Source organism: Oculina patagonica, chromosome 2 (assembly GCF_052425735.1).
Source record: "Oculina patagonica isolate OP01 chromosome 2, crgOcupat, whole genome shotgun sequence".
NCBI classification, from domain to species: Eukaryota; Metazoa; Cnidaria; class Anthozoa; order Scleractinia; family Oculinidae; genus Oculina; species Oculina patagonica.
The window spans coordinates 42,797,032-42,819,043 of NC_135759.1; the positions used below are offsets into that span (position 1 = coordinate 42,797,032).

The window sequence follows — 22,012 nt, forward strand, 5'->3', positions numbered from 1 at the left end:
TACATAAGTTCCTCCTCAAAATTACATTAATTTCATCTGATCTGGACTTTTAATAATAAATAGATTTCTGTTAAAATTGTTTTGAGAGAAAAATAAATTTCTCTCGGCGGATGCAATCAAGAAAGACATAAAGCAAAATGTGAGTGCGTTGTAAAGAAAAGAAAAACAATAACGTCAAAAGCATGTCATGCCTATAGCCTCACACAACGAATTTGCTTATTGCAATTTTAATTAATATTTTGAAATATGTTTTCAGCTCTGATAAATACAAGACTGTGTGTTCGTGCACTTTCTTAAGCCATTCAAGAATTTGTCAGACGCTGGAAGCTATCTCGCCAGGAAGATTTCAAGCTTCTTGATCATCTTCATCCCTCCCGGTGGACTCCCACGTGAAAGGGACGGGGACGGGGAAACTCGAAGGAGTGTTTGAATTAAACTCCGAAAGGAGACATAATATGGTTGTGGCTAAAGCTTTTTGTGACCCCTGAAAGGTTTTTTTTATTCCTAGTCTAGTCTTTCAACACAGTATGACGATCTTTTTTACGTGTGACTCTAAACAGGTCCTTGACAGCTAAAAATTATTGGCGTTCTCTCCTGAACACCCCACAGCCCCGATCAAACGGTCAAGATAGTTGATGATAGTTCGCTGATCCCAACTATCATTCACTATTCCAGACTATCATTTTTGCGAATAAACGCTCTACGACAGTACTGAAAGTCAAATAAGCCGACTAAAACCAGACGATAGCATATTTCTTAGGAACAAGGCATCGAAAAGCGCATTTAAATAAAGTAACAGTAACGCTATGATGTTTTGGAAACAGCAAATTAAAAATCAGGCAAAAATTAAAGTTTTATTCCGATAATTTTTTGATGTAAGACGTTTTACGTGCGTTTACGTGCGTGAAAAAATTTAGCGACAATGTATGAACGTCTTCTTTCCACGCACGTAAACGCACGTAAAAAAATACCTTAGAGTAAGCAAGCGCGCGCAGGTTCATTAAAGTAGGTGTGTTCAGTACTTTTGTAAGAAAATTGTGTCTCCTGTCAGTCTACAACTAAAACGTCTCAGGAACAACTTTTCAACAAAAACAACAAAGACTCCTAAGTCCTTGGCGATAGTTTCCACTGAAAATGAAACAAATACAAGGGTTAAGAGCACAATTTAAGTGAGCCATAAACAGGGCAATAAACCAATTCCGTGTGATGCCACAAGTAAAGCTGGTTGTTTCGTCCCATAAAAAGGAGCCGTGTATAGTGTTATAAGAGTGGAAAATAGTGATAGGCGCCCAACATACTACAAACCCCAAAACGATAGCAATGGCCATCTTTAGTACGTTTCTGTGTCTTTTTACGCGTTGCTTTTCAGCGTTGGTCGACGGCTCGCCTATATGTTTCTGTAACTTGAGCTTTAGTAAGATGCCAGTGTAAAGTATCATGATCACGGTAAAAGGAATTAAATATAATGATATTAGCGGTACGAAAAAGAAATCTCGCATGTTTGAAGTTTTTCCGAAAGCTTCTTTCCATCTCATCTCACAAGCCAGCCTCCCGGGATATTCAACAAGCTTATAGGCGATCAAACTGGGGAAGAGTAAGGTTATGGCTGTGATCCAAGTAGTGAAAATGAAATAGGGGTACAGCTTTGAACTGATGAGTGGCGAACGGAGGGGAAATACCACAGCTCCAAATCGATCTGCTGCTATCAGTACCAAGCTCTGAACAGACACGGCAACAGAGACATCCAGTAAGAATGAACGCAGCTTACATAAGGCCTGACCAAGAGGACCACTGATAGGCCAGGAAAAGAAGTGTAACTCTGTTAAAATCCATGGAATGGCAAATACTGGAAACAAAAGATCAGACATGGCCATGTTCACGATAAAAAAGTTGATTGTTGTTCGCATGGTTTTCGTCTTGTAGACAATTATTCCAACGAAAGTGTTTCCAGCTAACGAAACAACAAAGATTAGGCAGTAGGCAATCGTTTTTGCGATTCTCTCTGCTGTAAGATTACCTGGAGGTAAGCAGCTTGATGGAGTAAGTTGTGTTTCGTTCAGTGTTGTGTTCAACTTTCCAATCATCCCGATAGCCAACTTTTGAGTTCCAGATAAGGCTCTTAAAATTACTTCCCAATCTGTGTAATTTTTCACTTGAAGCTCTAATATATTTATATCCTGCCCTCGAAACGGGAAAGTAATTATGCTGGATTCTATCAGCAGCGCGGAAGGAAATTGGTTTTCGATGTTTGTATAGCGCAGCAATGACAAGCACCAAGATTGAAATTTCTGTGCAGTCTTCATCAAACAACAACAGTACACCCCGAAGCCAACTGATGAGTGTTATGGATTTTCGCATTATACTGTCAATACAATTTAGTAAAACTTAGTCTACACAAGCTATGGCTGGCTGTTACTCTACGCTCGTGAATTTGCAATGCAAAATATCTGGTGGGCCGTACGACAAAAATGGAAAATTGCTTTAAACTTTATGGGCATAGCTTATGATGTCAAATAGAAATAATGATTAATAACTATTTCAAAGAAAGTGTTTTTAGAAAGGAGTGAAAATAAATAAAAAAAGTAAACATCTATTGATGTTAAATATATATGTAATAACGTTCATGGCGGTCAATGCCTTGTTTACCTTTTTCTTTCTCAAAATTAATTTCATATGGTTTTTAGTGCAGAATGCACTATTGTGATGGTTTGGTGGGGCTGTCGTCCGCTAAACCCCTAAAGCGCTACAGTGTAAACTTTTAATCATCAATTAATTAATTAATATCAATTAATTAATTATTACTTGTGGAGGGGGTGGGGGTGGGGAGCACCTGACCGTACCCCTAGGTAAAACCTGGAGCACATCTACGTTACTTTCATATGAAGATCTCAAACGTATATATTTGTTTCAGAAAACCCTTTGCTCTCCTTGTGGTACTACTCAACGTAATTCACACCAAACGCATGCGCAGATTAGTCTACGTTGTTTTCTGGAACTATCATGAACATCGCTTGTATTGCGTGTTTGCGGTAGGCTTCCTGCAGACTTCTTGGCGCCAAGAAAAAACCGCAAATTAATTAAATTAGATTTTGAGACTTTTACAGCGCTTTCGTAATTAGGTATGCAAAAACTTGCACCGAGATTTTCGGCGTGAACACCTGATAACCAGGAAACAAATATCCTAGCTGTACTGCGTTTTAAAAAACCTGTCGAAAAATATGTTTTTTGATTAGATTTTTTTCTTTAGTTTTTGAGAATCGTCTTTCGTGCAGTCTAAACCGTAACTTAATTAAATTAAACAAATGTCATCGATGCCGCCGTAAAACAAACAAAAAACAAAAGTTTCATGTTATCGCATTTTCAAGGAAGACAAAAGTATTTTGTTACAAACGAACAAAAGTGTCTTGTTACGTTTGCAAAGATTAGCGTAAGGAACACCTGGAAAAGAATACAAGTAGCCTGTGAACAGTTTTTCCGAAAGTAAAATAAAGCAAATAAACACGAACATATATAAAACATCATACTTTCAATTGTTCCATATTGCATTCTGCACTTACCAAATCATCGAGATTTTTTTTTTAATAAAGCTGTTTTGATCGAAAAATTAATTTTATCTTAGCGGATGCAATCAAGAAAATGAACAAATGGCAAAGTGCTTACGTTGTAAAAAACGGGTGTATTACTAATATTTACTCGTAAATTGATGTCAGTATTGATCAATACTTTAAATTGCTTTACTTACCTTCCGTCAAACTGATTTCGATCAGGCATAATAAATTAAAGAAATAAAATATTTGTTCAGTTAAATGCGCGTTTCGCTGGTTTGTTCCTAAGAAATTATTCAAAGGTATGCCATCAAGCTAGGTTTAGTCGGCTTATTTATCTTTCAGTAAAAGACTTTAATACAGTCGAAGCTCTCTTAACGGACACTCTCGTAAGCGGACAGCTCTACTTACGGCCGCCTTGTTTGAAACCCCGTTTTAACTCCCATACAAACTCTGTATTTTTACATTCTCGTAAGCGGACATTCCCGTAAGCGGCCGCGGACACTTTCAGATATTACGAATTTGACTTTTTCTTTGTTTTTAAGCTCCCGTAAGCGGACACCCAAAAAAAAATCCTATAAACAACCTCTGTATCTTGTTTTTTCTTATTAACTTTACATCGCTGTTCGTCAATGATTTTACAGTGATAACAGAACCATATTTCAGTGTTTGTTTTGTCGTCATCCACGTCCGGTTTCATTTTAAAACACCACTTGTTAGCTAGGCAAGCTCCCGTAAGCGGCCATCTATTCCCTTCACCTCTAGTGGCCGCTTACGAGAACCATTCTCGTAAGCGGCCAGCTCCAGTTACGGACACTTTTTTCGCGTCCCGAGGGTGTCCGCTTACGAGAGCTTCGACTGTATAGCAATTCGTGCGAATTCGTGCACTGTAATGGCTTACAAATAAACTTAACTTTGTAAAACAACGCTAGGGAATTCTTTTTTCGAACGAAAGACTAGGTGGGTCCTCGGTCAGAATCACCTTCTTTTTATAGTCTTTTCCTCTTTCCCCCTTATATCTACAGAAATCTTATCTAGTCTTGTAATTAAGCTCTTATTAATCAAGCTTGCTCGGGACCGATCGTGTTTTTTGTACGGACTTCGCTGCGCTCGGACCGTTTTGCCAAAACGTTATTACAAGACCGTAACACTAAACTAAACCTAATGCTTATGTTTAATCTCCGCTCTGTGATTAACAACCTACGTGGCAAACACATCGATCCTGTCACTTCCCAAGCCGAGAACAACAACGTATGGTTTGAGCTCTTTCAACTATCTAGCTGCAAATTTATGGAATACCCTACCTGATGTCCTGAGAACTTGTGACGATTTAAATGTATTTAAGAGGAACAATCTTAGTCTTGTCAATTTTAATATTTAAGAATACAGCATAAAGTTTTATATCTTAAATTATCATTTGTATTATTATTGTTTTTATATTTCATCAATGTGACATTAGAGAAGCATGTTATTTATATATTTTTATCATAAATTGTATTTTTTTATCATGATGATTGATTGATGATTGTCTCCCTTAAGCACATAAACTTGACTTATGGTCATAGCCCTTAGTGGGCATAGGGCCGGACATTCTTCTCCGCCATGCTGCACGGTCGCGGGCAACCACCGCTGCCTGGTTCCACGAGCCAAAACACAAAGCCGCTCTTTCTCTTTCTGCAGTTCTTCGCCAAGTCTCCCTCGGTCTGCCACGCCTTCGCCTTCCCTCTGGGATTTTTTTTTATCATATTTTAGTATTATTGTAAGTTATCATTGTAAATTAATTAACATACTTTTATTATATGGCTACAATAGTATGCGCGCTCTGATTGGCTGCTGAGCGGGCATTATTTTCTTGTAATGACCGGGCATTATGAAAATTTTTCTCGGCTCGACGGTTTTTTGAGTTGTGAGTAAAAGCTACTAGCGAGGGGGCAAAAACAACAAAAAATGCCGACAAAATATAACTATCTTTTCAATAACTGAAAGAAAAAAATAAGCATACCGGTACTTCTTTAGTATGAGCGACGAAGAGAGCCACAGAGAGCGAGAGCGAGTTTTACCTCCAGTGTTTTTTCCCTTGATTATACTCTTTTTGAATAGTGCTTAAAGGCCTTATAATAAATAACTTATTAACCTCGTCCGTTCGGTCATTACAGGGGAATCTCAGACCTCGACCTTGATGTATTGACCTCGCTGTCGCTCGGTCAATACATCAAGGCCTCGGTCTGAGATTCCCCTGCAATGACCTCACTCTCGGTTAATAAGTAGTATTTTATTATTTGATTTCATATTTAACTCGAAGACATTAGCTATGTAGTTGCCGGGCTGGAATTTTGTTGCGATTACATGGAGAATTTCAGCCTGGGTTGAACACTTTTAAAATTGAAAACTAATCGGGGCAGCCATTTTCTCTCGTTGAAAACCATCACTGTGCATCCGTAAGCTCACTTTCAGCCCAGGTTGAAATTTCAAAAAACGCGATTACATGAGGTTTTTCAGCCCGTTTGCCAAATTTCAGCCCAGGCTGTAATTCGGCCCGGGAGAAACTTTTTCATGTAATCGCAAACGTCTATTCAAGGAGATTTGTTTTGGAAGCCGAGCTGAAATCTCAGCCCAGCAAACGTGGTTGAAATTTCAGCCCGGGCTGAAATTCGCCATGTAACCAGACCCTTAAATTCGAGTTTAAATAAAGTTTATGTATGTTTGTCTGTATGTACGTCTTGCCGATATTCTCCCAACACGAGACGTGTATAGTTCGCATTTTCCTAATGCTGAGATCTGAGCAGGAAATTTCAAAAAGTCTTGAATTTTATTGAAAGGGAAACGCGTGTGAAATGATGAAAAATGTTTTCGTGACTTTACCGCTGGTTAAGGGTAGTACGACTCTCACTGAAATGCACGAATGGTAACTCCAAATCTATTTGTGCAGGGCCAAGGAATATTGGCGTCAAACCTTAAGACCTGATGTCAACTGCAAATTCTCCTCACAGGCCTCAATAAATTTCATTTGAAGCACAACACGGGAGAATTTAGTTTAATCTATCATGCCGGCCAATTCTTCATGGTGATGCACAAGTTCCTTTACTCCATTTATAACTGAATTAAAAAAATAGATGCTGAAAATCAATAGCTAGGGCTGATGTAGCTGAGTAAAATTTCTTGGAATAGAGTCACTTACGCCCAAAAATAATGTTTTCAAATTATGACTGAAATTTGCCTAGGAAATACCGTAAATCGCGTTTAACTCGATCGAGATCTCGATTTGAAAGTCCCTTGGCTGATGCCTTAAGTCAACATCAAAATCTGTCGATTTATCAGTCGGTATTTAATTTGATTGCCCATCTGAAAATGAAAATTGCCTCTTGAGAAAGGCTCCGGGACGTCAGGAATCCTGTGTTTATCACAAGCACTTGAAAGCCAGCTTGGTTACTGACGCTATGCATAATTAATAACCTTCGTCTTAAAATTATGCAAAACGCTAAATTTGATGGCAACATTTTTCTGTTTTTGAATTTCAGTCACGAGAAATCTCATGGTTTTAATTTTCTTTGCGGCTTTTTTGTATCGTGTCTATGAAAAGACTTATTCAAGAATTGGAGGGTGTCGAGCAAAAGAGGTGAGATGTGTTTATTATTGTTGGGTTGTTTTTATTCAATGTATCCTTGTTAATCACGATAAATAAGAGGCACAAATTACTTCAAAGCGACATACTAGAATAATTGAAAGAAAACGAAATAGCAATTGTAAAACTCTTCGAATAGAGGCAGTTAAGTCCGATCTTTGCTGCGTAGGTAACGAATATATCGAAAGAAAAATATTCAACTCGGTTGAGATACTTTAACTGCAACAAGGTACTGATAAAGATATTAACTGCTTCGCCTCGAATTTTACCTTATATGGCCAATTCGACTGTAAGCGTCACCATGTCGAGTTTTTTTTTTTTTAACTCGATACCGTCCCAACTTTACGTACATCTTAAATGTTTCTGTTTAAATTGCTAAATTGTGTCAATTCGTCATAAGGTGGACCACTGACCAACACATGGCTCGCGGTCGCACAGCAAAAACTTCTCATCAATATTTTACATATTCTTGGCAGTCCGTTTTAGTCGGATATAGATAAGGCTACAGTCCATGATGTTACATTACTGGTAGCTGCGTTTAGATTTGTCTGCTAGGCCGTGTTAATTGTGCCCTATAGGCAATGTTGTTCTTGAACTTTTGAAAATATTGATTTAAAAACATTATTACGTGTTGATTCCATGAGTAATTTGAGTTCTTCGGCAAAGCACGTCTTTCCTATTAATTTGGGAAAGTTTTTAATTTCTTTCGTCGTTAAAGTGCCTATAATTTCCGTTTTTATAACCCCCACTTTGTCCATTAGCAAAGTTTGTGTGGTTAAATGAAAGACCGTCTATAAAAGTAATAGTTATTATATGTTGAATGAGATCATAGTTGAACGTGACCTGATCAAATTTAACACGAGCATTATAGGTAGTATAACTTGAAATTAAATGACATCAGCCACTTTATTTATGACTATAAGAATAATCACAAAACGTAGGAGAAGAAAAAAAGAGAAGCTTTCTATTTCTGCTAACGTGCTCACATTCCCAGCCTTCGACAACAACTGGCTGAACATCGAATTCGAAGTGAGTTAACCACAGATTTTTTCGCCCACTTAAAATGTAAAATTTACGCAATGTTAACATATTTTTGAACTTAAAACCAATGTTAGGACTAACTCCTTTAAAGTTCGAGCTCCATTTGCTTTGCCACAGTTAGGGCGGCCAGGTCATGGCAAGGCAAACCTCAACGATTTTTCAAAAGGGTACTTTTGTAGTTATTTATGTCTAAAATCACTTTCTGACTTGGTGCACTAGAGTAAGAGCTATAGGGACACGAATGTCAATGATAAGGCTAACATGTTCGGCGAAAATCGACAGCATGCAGGAGGATACGATACTCGATTCATGGAGTTTTTTGTGCTTTAGCCTGCGTACAGGATTTCCGGATCTCGGACGGCGGGAAAATGAAGGGAAGGCTTCCGTTCCCTTCTCTGCGCTTCGCACCGTCCGAGTTCGAGGCCGAGTGCTTCGAGAACCCTGTTCGCACGCTAGTTGCGCTTCGTTGTGACTCTTTAACTGGATATTCTAAAAATTAAATATGTCTTCACCTAATACGAAAAGTGCAAATTAATTATATTTCTTTTCAATTGTTTCTTTTGATTTAATTTGTAAGTAAAGGCGTTACACCATTGCAAACAAATTTAAGATAATTTATTCAGAAGCTTATTATTATTGAATAAACATTTATGACAGACTTGTGAACTTGTGACGTAGCTAGCGGTGCTTTAAGAAAAAATATGGTTTAAAATTGACGTTTTCTTGGAAAATTGAATGAAATGAAATATTTTTAGGCGCTATGATTTGCGCCGTGAATGAAATGTGTTTTTCCTGCAAAGTTGGTGTATTTTGTAGAAAACATATACTTTCAGTGACGTACCAATGCTTACATCGAGAGGAAGAGTATGTAGAAGATATCTTGCCTAAAGGCCGATTCATTAAGCCAGTTGAATTTTAGTCCTGTTTTGACAGTTGCTCTTTGTTACTATTTGTAATTTTTATTTGTAGACTTTTGGTAAATGACATCTAAACATCAAAGTCTGGGAGGTTTAAAAATCACTTGTCACTCAAAATTTATATTTTGCTTTTTTTAGTTTCTGTTAAGATCCAATATTTTCATTTCAGATCTAGCTGTCAGCGAATCATCTTCATTTTTACCCTGACTTCCGTTCACAATATCAGAATCGGTGGAATATAGGTCCTCTAAGTGCTTAACACTGTTCTCCGAAACACAAAGAGAAATAATCTTTAAAGATTAGTAATGTTTAAAAGAACATTCGTTGAAAGATCTGACGGATTTTCGTTTAGAAATTCGATGTAAAATCATTGAATAGCCGTTTTTAATTTCATTTCACCAAGAAAGCTAACTTAGTTTCAATGTAATTATAAACATAAAATCTGGACAAGAAGAGAAAAAAAATTGCGGGAAAAAAAGAGCTTATTTTTGGGAAGCGAAATTTGGCATAGGTTTAGTCATAAAACAATATTTAAGTGGTGTATTTGGAATGCCTCCTATTATTATTCTTTTTTTGTTCGCTTGATTTTTGATTTCATCTTTCAAGAATACTTACATTGGAAACTTCGGCAAAATTCCATTAATTAACCATATCTTCGCAGTAGGCGAAACTGTTCTGATTGAAAAACGTATTTGAACAATCCGACACAATACAAAACCACAAATTGAAAATATGAATAAAACTCTTACTGTAGGACGAGAAATGCAAATTTGCTGACTAAAAGGATGGATTATTTTCCCGGAATAAAGGCGAGTAAAATAATTGCGTGGGAATAATTTTTTAAATACAATATTCTACCGCGCGAAAGAGGTTTCCGCGCGCGATGTCTTAATTCATGTTTATGATTTTTAAATGCCTCAGAAACAAGATCCTTAGAGTCGAGGTTAATATTATGCAGTGAAGATTTTGACAGTTAATTTGCATAAGGCTTGGTTCGATTCACCTGTCGTCCTGTCGTTCATCGATTTGTCTAAAGATCAAAGCGAAATTTAATCGCGCTCAGCTAAATTCGTCGCATCAACAACATCGAAGAGTTTTTGAAACCCTAAAAGTGTTTATTTCTATCCAGGTAAAGTTGCTTGTATTTCGTAGCCAGAAAGATCGCAATTTTTTGTAGTTCTAACGAATGATTCGATATGTTTGTCTCATTTTGACATTACTACGGCACAACATGAGAGTTTTCGTTGCTGTGAATTTGTAATTTGACAACTTTTATTATTTTCTTCGAGTTTAATCTATCTGTTGACAATGTTTTGTTCGCTTTAGTTTCTTTTTAACGGCTAGTAAGGATAGATTTGTATTCACCAGATCCAAGGTGTTCGCCACGAAATTCAAATAAATGTAGAAAACCAAAACAATAGCAAACCTATTTGTCATGAATTCAACAAAAATAGAAAGTTCTTTCTAAACAAGATAAAGAAATGATTGAAAATATACATGTAATCCCAACGCACAAATGCGTGTTCATTGTAGCTAAGCTGATTTGAATTTTTCATGGTTAGATCTTTCAGGTTTGCCTGTAGCTGTCATCCGGAAATGTAAGCGAGGATTGAAGACCTTCTAAGTCTGCGCCAATTGTCTTTCAACGCGTAGAAGCGAAAACGTCATGAGGACAAAACTCAGAAGACAGATCTGCCTTCGTAAAATCTAATAGCTGCGTTTCTCTGATGAACTCTGCCACAGTTGTAAGTAGACTGCAATTTTAACTATTCTGTTAGTTGTAGGTCATTGATTAATGTGCATGGCTCAGATCAAGTATTTCAGCCCTTAAGGCAAACGCACACATAAAGAAGAAATCCTTACGTATAAGTAAAAATATCGTCGTTGTTTGAGTTTTTAATTCAGAACTCTTAGTAAGTTTGTAAATTACCTAGTCGCGTTCGTTGCCCCGGTGTTAAGCATTTCGCTTATTTGGCTTATTGCTTAAGCCTATAAAAACGTTTTCTACATAATCAAGGATATTTTTAAGAAAGACGAAGTCACTGGGAAACGAGATGAGACGCATCTATAGTCATTTATATTCTGATGATTTCAGCTAAGATAATGTTTCTAAAAATTACTATCATAGTGTCTTGGGTTTTGACGAAATTAGTTGCACGGAAAACTGTATTGCACGGCACAATAGCATGTGTTAAAAAAGTAATTTCAGCTTTTGTAATTATGCTTTTATTTAAATACAAGCGATGGTCTTGTATACGGTGTTTAAAAATTCAAGCTACCAGGGGACCTTGGAAATGAAAATAAAACAATTTCGTCTTGGCTGAAAACACGCCACAACATCATGAAGCGACATTGGTCGATCATTATTTAAAATCGCTCTCCAGGTAATTCTCAAATGCTTTTAAAATCTAGCATCGATGTACAAATAATTTGCTAGAAAATATAAACGCTAAATGATCCTTACTGAAAAATCAAACTGTGGCAAGTGAAACGGTTTCATCTTTGACCAGTCTCTACAAAATATTTATCACATTGATACGCATTAATATTGACGAAATTTACAGTCAACTACAGTGTTATATCGCACCTATTTCTTAGGATGCACTGAATTTTATGATTCATTGTATTTCTATCAATGGGTGTGTAAGCTGACGGTCTTTCTACGAAAATTTTTCTGTAGACAAGTTATATTTTTAATCGGAGGACCATTCTTAGCTGATAAGTTCACGCTGTGAAAACATATTCTCAGCGCATTAGAAGCGATTTTCTTTTCTATTTAGACGCATTTTACCACTTGTAGCGAAACTACATGACACTTACTCTCTCAACTGTAGGATTTCAATACGATATTTGCGCTTAATCTCATCTGAAGGATACCCGCGGCGATTTTCCTCATTAATATCTCTTGGTCAGATCTAATGTTTACTTCTTACCTCAACTACGTCATCCGCAGTAAGTTCTCAGGCTATAAACATGGAGTGCGTCTTTCAATCTACTATCACGATGGCTCGACGCTCGATTCTCTTGTTTTACATCCCTTTAAACCATACCGATACATTTATCGTCGTGAAAATTTTCAGTGAAACCGCCTTGCGTTATGGTTAGAGGCGAAACACCTTCTTTCTTCCTGTTTTACACCAGAACAACTGGTTACGGTTTTCAGTGTAATGGTCTCCAATGTCTAGTTTTGCATGCTCCAGATTTTCAAAAGTCGTCAAAAAATGCCTTTTATTTTATTTTCTAGTTGTCAGACATAATTTTTAGTATACCAAATTGATCCTGATGTCTATGCATTTTTTCAAACACCCACCCACTATCATTTGTTCTCATCGCTTTTTTTCTTGACGAGTTTGCAATTGCAGTGTTTTCACCAGTCACATTTTATTGTTTTAACTAAACACTTTCAGTTTTGTCTATGAGTATTCCAAACAGCTTCTTTTGTTTTTATATGTTCCTTATTTTCCTCTTTATAAATTAGAGTGTGGTACAAACCATATAAGTAATCCGTTTAAGTCAAGACATTCTGACTCGGAATTGCAAATTGTTTATAGCTGATATGTCGTTAGTTCAGTTATACTCCGCTAGCTTCAGTTAATTACTGGCTCAACAAAATTCTTGCTACTCCTTCCCACTACCTGCGAATGCAAATCAATAACAAAGATTGAATCTTTTGAACAGGAACATTTTTGTTATGTCTGGTTGGTTTAAGGACTTTGCGATATATATATATATAATATAATCATACAAGAAGTTTAGATGCTCGAGGGGGACTGGTGCTTGTAGATTTTGTGTAATAAATTCTGATGAGTCAGCATAAATACCTCGGGGAATTTACTAAATCATGTTATTGTAGACCTCGTTTCTAAAGATCTATTACGAAGAATCGCTTTGATTTTCCTTCAGCGATAAGATCAGAACTCTCTTAACATCATGTAACGAATTCAGTATTATTCTCACTTCACTGTAACTGTGAAAGGTACAAACCAGACTTATGAAAGAGCCATAACTACTGGGGAAAAACCAAAAGAAAAAATGCTCTATCAAAGACCTGATTATAGCGAAAGACGTAGGACAAATAATAAATTACGTACCCATCATGCACACCAAAAGACATTTGAAAACAAGCAAAGGTGAAACAAACAAACAAAGTAACAAACAAACAAGCAAAGAGAAAAATGTTTATTGGACGTTTATTTTTTCTTTCTTTCCATAACAATCTTAGGCTTGATTCTACCAATCAATCAATCAATCAATCAATAATCAATCAATCAATATGCGGCAGTAAAAATCATCTCTCACATAATCTCTCAAAGAGTTATCTTTCAAATTAATAAAACAATGGATTTATTTCATCAATCACGCCTCATCTCTCAGTGACCTCATTAATAAATGGAAGAAAAATATAATGTGTCTTTCGTTTGTCGTTAAACTGTCTCTTTCCCCATAGTATACCAAAATAAAAAAATTAGCTCTAATGGCAAAGTTCGTTATATAGATGGGTCTAAAGGGGTAGAACTGGTATTTGGGCAAATTTTACTGGGAAAATGGGATTTGTGTCACTGGGTCTGGAGCTTACAAACAAAAAACAATGGAACTGGGGATGGGATTTGGAAATCAGGAAAACAACAAGCTGGGAAATGGGATTTGGGCAAACTTTGATCTGGCAAGACTTTTCTATGAATGACGGTAAGGGTTATATTTATGCATTGGAGATGTTTACATTGCTTGTTGTCAGCGTTCACTTCATGCACAAAAAGTGGCATTTGTCAGTTATCCAGTCCCTAGGAGTACTCTTCTATGTCTCCTGGGTACAGTTAATAACGTTATGAGAACGATGTCGTCATCTCAGGAAAAGGTCTCAACTGGAAACCAAACATCCTATCATCGTAGTGCATGAGCCGAAAATTATCTTTGGGGGAAGCATGCTTTCAAATTCAATGTCACGCTGTTTTTAAACCAGAATGTTAACCAAATATGCTTGATGGCTTTGTAATCTTTGTGTGAATTAACAGTAGTAAACGCTTGACCCATCTCTTTTGTGACTCTTGTTATTCTGCATGGCTTTTTTAAGTAGGGACTTCTTATGTCCATAACAAGTTTATATCTTGCAAATTAACATCTTTTAAAAGTGCTTAACATGTAATTTTTCTTCTCTAACTCTGGCTCACTCTCAGGCGGGAAGACGGGCAGACGACAAGGCCGAGGAGGCAGGCGTTTTGGTACTCTTCTTTCATCTGTTTCTTGTTCTTTTTAAATTCCATTTCGCTCTGTTTATCTTAATGCACGAGACATGCATCGTTTTAGACATGTCATGCAACTGATCTATCTTCTTATCACGCACGCTGTCACTTAACTACTGTACACTTTGCACTTTTATGGTCCTTGCACGTGGCACGAGCATTGCACTTAAAAACTTCCAACGTAAGACGTGACGTTATTTGAAATACTCCCAGATATCAGAGTTTGACACTCACTAGTCGAAAAAAAATTTTCAGGTTATTGGTAAGTAGTTCATTGTACACTTCACTCATAAACTGGTTTGACTGGTTTGTCTTGAGCGAGCACTCTACTCGACTCTACCAAAACAGTGGGCCTTGAGCTGACTCTGTAAGTTGGTTTACCCTTGCGACACAAGACATACGATCTGCTCTCATGCGGATGCTTTAGTTCAAATGTGTTGTTCATACTTCAGTCATCATTTGGCATCATGTACCACACCTTAACCAGAAGTTCAAAAAAAAAAGCACACGTGCACAATGTTTTTCTGCACGTATTTTGATCAATAGGTTCCTGGTTGAAAATACTATCTTCTTTTCGTTTCAGATAGGCGAGGGTGACAAGTTGATCAACGTGGTTTTGCTAAATGGGGAAAGGCTTAATGTTAGAGTTCAGGTTAAGTTTTAACTTTCGCTTTTGATAACCTGTAATTCCATTCGAAATTTTCTTATAATGAACCTTTGATACTGCAAAGTGAAATGAAATTAGATTTTTTTATAATTCCGTTTTATAGGGTTCTGCCACTGGACAGGACTTGTACAGCATCATCACTGATCATCTTGGACTTACAGAGACTATCTTTTTTGGTCTTATGATTATCAAAGGTGATTATAGTCATATTGCTCCTAAAACAAATTGCTAAAAACCTCGAAAAAAGGAATTTAGCATTTGTTGTTAGCCAATAAAAAAGGCAGCATTTACACCACGTGCAATTTCTCAGCCTGCGGCTCCCTCACAGAATAACTTAGTTTTGATTGGCGAGACCGGACGTGTAAAAGGACACACATACGCAAGTCTGCTTTCATATGCTGTGAACGAGTACAAATTTCTTCGTTATTTTTTTAAATGTAAATATATCTGATGACGCATTTTGTCCCAAAAGCGGACCAAAAACAGGAATTTCTTCACAAACTTAACTAGACTTCCATTAAACAATATATTCTTACTCCAAGTGTGTATTGTTGTACATTCAGATGGCGAACATGAGTTCTTGGACTTAAATGAGAAACTTTCCAAACTAGCAAAATTTGCGCCCCATCTGTGGAAAGATGACGTAAGTGGCTCAATATTTTCCTTGATACTGTATCTATGTAGTCACCAGCGAAACGAACGAAGGTTTGTTTTAAAATTATAGCATTGTAGGGTTTTGTTCTCTTTACTAGTCCCTAATTAAAGCAAAGAACATAGAACAGAAAAAAAAAAAGCAAGAAAATAAAAATATTGTGTAATCGAATTAGGAAAGGAAATTTTTCTTCGGCAAGCCACTTGCTTCCGGTTCTGATAGTAAAATTGTCACGTGTACCGGTTTTTCTCCTTGTAGATATCCAGGATACGTTAGAGGACGTCAGGTCGTAACTTAAAGTTTTCATTTAATGTTACTGACAAGAGGGCTTAACCGAGAGAACCGTTTTTTTTTTTACGTTAAGTTGTCTTCCACTGTGATCAAAACACAATACACAAACAACAACAGAAATAGCAACCACAAACTACCAAAAGAAGTCTGAATACTGACCAAGAAATTAAGAAATTTATTGCATAATTGTTTGTAACAATTTTCATTTGTTTTTTAGGTTTCTTGCAATTCGTCTCTGGTTTTTACGATCTTCTTCCGAGTGAAGTATTACGTGGAGAATATCTGTCTGCTACAGTAAGTAATATTGCACTTCATCTTCTGTGTCATCACACAGCCCTAATTCCGATGTGATTTTGTCCTTCCTCGTCCCTAGACAACAATCTACTCGGCACTTGTACTATCTGCAGTTAAGAAAGGATGTGTTGGAAGGAGGGATCTACGTTCATGAGGAGACCTCCATGCTCTTAGCTTCCTACGCCCTGCAAGCTGAAGTAGGAGATTACAACCAGACTCTGCATGGATCGGACTACTTTGTTCCAGAGCACTATCTTCCGCAGAGGGTAAGTTGCTTTGTACTGAAAAGTGAAGAAGGTCTCAAAATAGAAGTTTTACCGTAAAAAGGTCGGCTGTATTTGTAAGAGGTTCAGGAATTTTCTGTCACTATCTCTATCTCCTTGCATGGGTAATATAGAATAAGGCTTTCTTTCCTAAAACCCTTTTAAGGGGAACCAAATAAGTCGCAAGATAAATAAAAATATAGAAGAGGTTACAGTGATTTATCTGGTGCATAACGTTATCCATTCTTTGAACAAACGGGGCCAGGAGAATAATCATTGCAATTTTATGATTTGATAAAAATTAAAGCCTCGCTTTCTTAAGTGTTTTTTACTTAAACTAACATATGACTATTTTATTTGAAGGCGATCGCCAAACTCACTGCTTCCTACATAAAGAAACATCTTCCGTCAATGCACAAGACTCACACTGGTCTCAGTGATGCTCAGGCCGAGATTGAGTACTTGAAGGTTTGTACATAGAATAATTGCGCAAGGCAGAAAGACTTTGATTGGGTAACTTTACTGTACGATTTAAACGCTAAGACATATCCTTTGAATTTTGGAAAGTCTTATTCCTTGTTTCTGTTTGAAGACTTGAACTCACAACCCCAGCTATTACATGGAAAGTGTGGAGCTGACGCTGAAAGGGATGAGTTGCAGCCTCTTCGGTGGTGAAGGGCACGTATACACGGCCTTCGGGTCGTCACGTTGCATGACCGCTTTGCCATGCGCATGAGGCCTAACAAAACCGAAACAGGTGCACATCCCTGTAACATGGTTGTGCGTCGTTTTGAAGTCATGACCAGTGGGGGATGAGTTATTTGACTCTCCTTCGTTGTTTTTTTTTTTTCTCCATTTTCACTTATATTTCTATTATTATTTTTGCAGGAGGCTCAGAAACTGCAGGAATATGGAATTATATTTAACAAAGTTTCTAAAGTAAGTTTACCTTAATGTTAATTTTAATACTGGCTAGTTCTTTAACAAAGCTGTTGCCTTGTGAGAGAAACTGTGGTGCCAAACATGTCAAACATGCAGAGAAAAACTGCACAAAAGGAAAGATCGCAGCAGGGTTTTCGGCATATATGTTCCCAGTAAATTTGCTCTTTTGCTAGATTTCACTCATTGTATGAATTAGTAACTAATCCATCTCTATTATTTTTGCAGTATAAGAAGGACAAGAGAGGCGGTTTTAGTTTAGGGATAAGTGTAAGAGGACTCATTGTTTATGAGGTAAGTGTTTTGCAAAGTCAATGTTCATACTCGTTCGTATCTTTTCATTTGTTTTGCGCAGTAATCTTGCCTATATGTTTCATTTGCATGCGATACAATTTCAATTCCACTGTTCAGCTATCGATATAGTTTGAGATAAATTGATCTGCATTTTTTTAATCAGATGTGAGTTTTCACGTTGGCAGTATTATTAGACAATTACTGTAACACGTTCACCACCACCCGGCACCCCCGACAAATACGTACCTCTCATTAAAAATATTGTAGCTTCCTCTAATTATGGTCTAACTATTCGTTTTTCAGGAAAGAGGAATCGTGAAGAGTCCAACGTTTCGTCATCCGTGGCAAAACATAAAAAGAATGGCCTTTCATGTAAGTATATTGGATAGTATATTGTCGATCCTTGAACAAGGAGAACATTAATGTTGAGTAATCGCAAACAGTATTTGATGCTGACCTCTTAAACTTTTAAAACTTCTTCACACCGACGACGTTTTTGACGTTTTGATCTTGAACGATTACCTCTATCTGAAAATGACACTCAACGTTGACTTATAAAGCAGGTTTTTTTTTTTAAAAAAAGGCCTTACTGTTCATAACTACAAATGGAGAAATATTACCATATTGCCCGATTACACAGAGAGATTAGTAATTTGTGTTGCTTTGCAAGATTGTTCTGATTCCTCTTCATTTTCATAGCGGAGACGGTTTTTTATTGAAGCACACGGTGATCCGGAGACATCCAAGATGGTTCTGTATACATGCAGCTATAAGAAGTAAGTTCTGGTTCAGCAAAATGCTTATTTTTGACCTCCATCCACGGGTATATTACGAACTCACAAGTGACCAGCTCCCAGTACTAGTTGGCTTGATAGCTCAGTTGGTTAGAGCGCTGCACTAGTATCGCAGAGGTCATGGGTTCGATTCCCGTTCAAGCCTGAATTTTTTTTTCAGGCTTGCTTTTCTCAACTGCTTAAGTTGAGTACAATACTGCGATGATCCTTCATTTGGTTAACTGCGACTTATTGTTGATTATTCTTTCTAAAGACATTTTTGAAGAATTATTCAGTAGCTAGTTGTAAAGCGTTACTTCATTTTAATATCGCTTCTCAAAGGCAGACTCAGTAGTGTTTTTGGAATGATATAACGGCATCTTCAGTAAAAGATCAACACGATTAAGCAAATAATTGTTTGGACTCTTAACGATGCCACGAGCGATGGACAAATGGATTGACGGCTGGTGAGCAACGTGGTGATGCTCCCGATGAAAATTAATTAGTAACAGGGATTAGCACGGTGTACTTCTTTAAATTTACAGTTTAGTACGTACTTTGTTGTAATTATGCAATTTACTGTAATAATTATTGCTAATAACGTTTAATTTTCGCGTCGTCAAATTGTTGCTTTTAGCCACTTTTTTTAACCACGAGAAAAAAATATTTTGCGCACTCGAGTTGTGAGTTAAATCGGCAGGCAAATGCTCTAGTAAATAAGGAATAACACACCCATGCAAAAACAAATAACAAAAAACAGTGTACTAGAATTTACAAGCTACATAGCCATTCCAGTTAAACGCTTATATATAGTATCACTTTATTCCGAAGAAACATCTCATATTTTTGTCAGCGATGTTTTTTGTTAGTCATGTAAGACAGTAAGAGATGCAGAGAAAAGCAAAGCAAAGAGAATACAAACAAATGCTTTATAGAGACATAGACTGCCCCTGGAGACGAATGTCATCTTGTCATTTTGGTAGCTTGTATTCAGTGGGTTAGTTTAATTTGACTCGCACAGCATGATTTTAGCGGGAAGAGAAGTTCTTCTTCTACTGATATGCTTTATACTTTGGTGAGATTAATAACATAATAACCACGTTATATTTACTGTGTGATTAGAAGTTGACAAATACATGTTTGTCAAGGGGAGGACATTTTCTGCCCAGCGACCTACTGTTATCATTTTCAGTACGATTCCTGCATTTGAATATTCAGCCCTAAACTTTGTTTAAAATCATTATTCTAATAGCGTTTCTCTTATGGCTTCTATTTTCTGCTTTGAAAGGTCGAGGTATTTGCTTAAAATGTGTACATCGTTCTACAAGTTCCAAATGATGATGGGAATGAAATTGTCCAGCCTCAAGGAATATCCAAAAGATGGAGGTAACACAAAAATATAGTTTTGTCCATTGTATTTATTTCATATAATGTGTTTTCAATGTTATAAGTCTTCACAAAAGTGATTGTAGTGTACCGTCGATAACACTATAGTTTAGAAAACTGCAACATTGTTAAATTTCGACTCGTGATTTTAACATATTTGACAGGTGATATATATAGTGTACATACACTTAGGTGAACATTTGGCGCGTAAACCGGGTGAATATAAGAGCATTTTAATTGTCCACTCAACACATCAGCCTAAAGATTTTGCCTACAAAATTTGAGAGATGTAGTTGTTCTAACTAGTTGAATGCTAGAAAACGAACAGTCGCCTTCTAAAGTTGTTCAATATCTGTCTGTATAACCCACAAACAGCAAACAAATGTCTGGAACAACAAATGTCTAGAACAGAAACATCTCTCTATTTCGACTATTAAAATCTTCTTTTTTACTATACTCATTTCGCAATTCATTAATTGGCCCTATCACAAAATTTACAGAAATTATTTGTCATCGAATACCGTTTTCCATGTGTTGTTTCCTACAACGGGCAAGGGATATTTTTAAAATGGCTAATGCGCATCGACGTCTGCTTTATCGTCTTACATTGTCAGCTTTCATGCGGTTAGCGAGAATTTGCACACGATAAAAATGCGACAAGTAAAACAATCGACCCATCACAATTTGTGCAAAGTAACTATAAAGAACTGTAAGGTAACTTATGAAGGATACCTATTATGTCTCACGTATGTTTTTCTTGATTACTTCATGTGTATTACGCTCAATATAGGAATACATATATCTTGTCGAATTGCCGATAAGAGAAACAAATTAACACCAAAATTTAAAAGTCTCCTTTTTTAACTCAAGCTGATTGTTTTGAATATGTTTTTGAATATTATGACTGGGCAGCAGCTGGGTGCTTGAAGATAGCGAAGGGGGATATTCAGTCTTATTATTCAAATTCAATTAGCAATATCATGACTTTAGCACGCCTTGTCATGAGAAAAATTGGTATATTTAATTTTTTTCTTGTGTTTAATCTGTGTTTATATTGCAATAAAACCTTATTGCTAAACATTGCAGTATGGCCCCTCTTTCTCTATATTAAAGTGAAGTTTATGGTAGTATAGCAATTTAATCTTAAGCCGTGTGGCATTCATAGCGAGAAGGCGTGACTTCAATTTACTATGAGGGGTACAGAGTGCCAGACCCCCTGCGATTCGTGTCACAACTACAAAGATGGAGTGTGGGTGAAGCCAAATTACAGTGAAACGTCCCCTAAAGGGCCACTGACCTCTATAGCAGCCACCTTTCTAGCAAATTGCAGACTGTGTTACTGCTAAGTCCAATGATGCATTAAATTCAAAGTTCATTTATGTTGTTTCAGTGGTGAGGATGAATGGAGTAGTAAAAACAGATGAATCCGATTCTCTGGCCGGAGACATGCCAGAATTAGCAGCAGGTAAACCTGGGCACGATTCATCGGTCATACAGCCATCTGGAATAGGTCCCGCGATTCATTTGAATGGGTCAGCGTGCCCAGTACAAGAAGATCAACCAGTACAGGTTGGTATGGAAGTGTGATATCGGTAGAACATAAACATAGTGTCTTTCCTTGGATATTTCCGTCTACGATTCTTCACATTTTGATTCAAGTATGTTAATGCATTTGGAGACTCGACCATTTTTTGCCACACTCGAAATTACAAGTGCAAACAGTTAACAAGTACAAACAATAACTGCAGGCCAGGGCCTGGAGAAATCGTAACGCTTATATTATGTGGTCATGCCTTTATGAATGATATAGGTGCTTATATAGCGCATTACAAAGCCAATGCGCCACAATAGAAATGGATGAGACCGGACATCAGCATATCATGATCTGTTTTATTTATGTGTAGCCGTCATATTAATGAAATAAGACTGAGAGGATTTACAAACTTTCTAATCTCAAAATATCAATCCTCTGTTGAATGTTACCTGAAACCCAGGGCCCCGAGCCCTGGGAAGGGGGAATGTATAGACAACTAACCACAGTGCGAGAGTGCGACATCAACAAATAATCCACACCACTTGACGCTTTAC

General features: G+C 37.0%; 2 protein-coding genes, 1 long non-coding RNA gene and 1 other non-coding gene across 8 annotated transcripts in view; 2 read left to right on the plus strand and 2 right to left on the minus strand.

Annotated features, from left to right (window-relative positions):
* Positions 1-961: 961 nt before the first annotated feature.
* On the minus strand, positions 962-2,118 carry LOC144642089 (uncharacterized). Its single transcript, XR_013568695.1, has 2 exons — positions 2,018-2,118; positions 962-1,128 (listed from the first exon to the last, which is right to left on the minus strand). It is a non-coding gene; the product is annotated as an uncharacterized LOC144642089 (long non-coding RNA).
* LOC144640201 (neuropeptide FF receptor 2-like) lies at positions 1,166-2,012 on the minus strand (the record flags this gene model as incomplete). The annotated part of the gene is made up of 2 exons (XM_078499410.1): positions 1,166-1,297; positions 1,356-2,012. Coding segments are annotated over 2 exons (789 nt in total), but the record flags the coding sequence as incomplete, so codon positions are not given.
* Positions 2,119-7,033: 4,915 nt separating the features above from the next.
* The window catches only part of LOC144641182 (tyrosine-protein phosphatase non-receptor type 13-like), a 30,808-nt gene continuing 15,829 nt past the window's right edge, over positions 7,034-22,012 (plus strand). For 3 of the 5 annotated variants that reach the window (XM_078500244.1, XM_078500248.1, XM_078500224.1), the window contains exons 1-15: positions 10,114-10,254; positions 10,688-10,870; positions 14,300-14,344; positions 14,949-15,017; positions 15,136-15,226; positions 15,596-15,675; positions 16,193-16,269; positions 16,349-16,535; positions 16,896-17,000; positions 17,421-17,471; positions 17,700-17,765; positions 18,069-18,137; positions 18,465-18,541; positions 19,827-19,924; positions 21,315-21,493. In XM_078500244.1, the coding sequence (XP_078356370.1) occupies positions 10,853-10,870; positions 14,300-14,344; positions 14,949-15,017; positions 15,136-15,226; positions 15,596-15,675; positions 16,193-16,269; positions 16,349-16,535; positions 16,896-17,000; positions 17,421-17,471; positions 17,700-17,765; positions 18,069-18,137; positions 18,465-18,541; positions 19,827-19,924; positions 21,315-21,493 (1,212 nt within the window). In that variant the 5' untranslated portion in view covers positions 10,114-10,254; positions 10,688-10,852. Of the gene's footprint in view, positions 7,162-10,113; positions 10,255-10,687; positions 10,871-14,299; positions 14,345-14,948; positions 15,018-15,135; positions 15,227-15,595; positions 15,676-16,192; positions 16,270-16,348; positions 16,536-16,895; positions 17,001-17,420; positions 17,472-17,699; positions 17,766-18,068; positions 18,138-18,464; positions 18,542-19,826; positions 19,925-21,314; positions 21,494-22,012 lie in introns of those variants that run through there. The other 2 variants (XM_078500228.1, XM_078500236.1) reach the window with 2 other exon arrangements.
* On the plus strand, positions 18,631-18,704 carry Trnat-agu (transfer RNA threonine (anticodon AGU)). Its single transcript has one exon. It is a non-coding gene; the product is annotated as a tRNA-Thr (tRNA).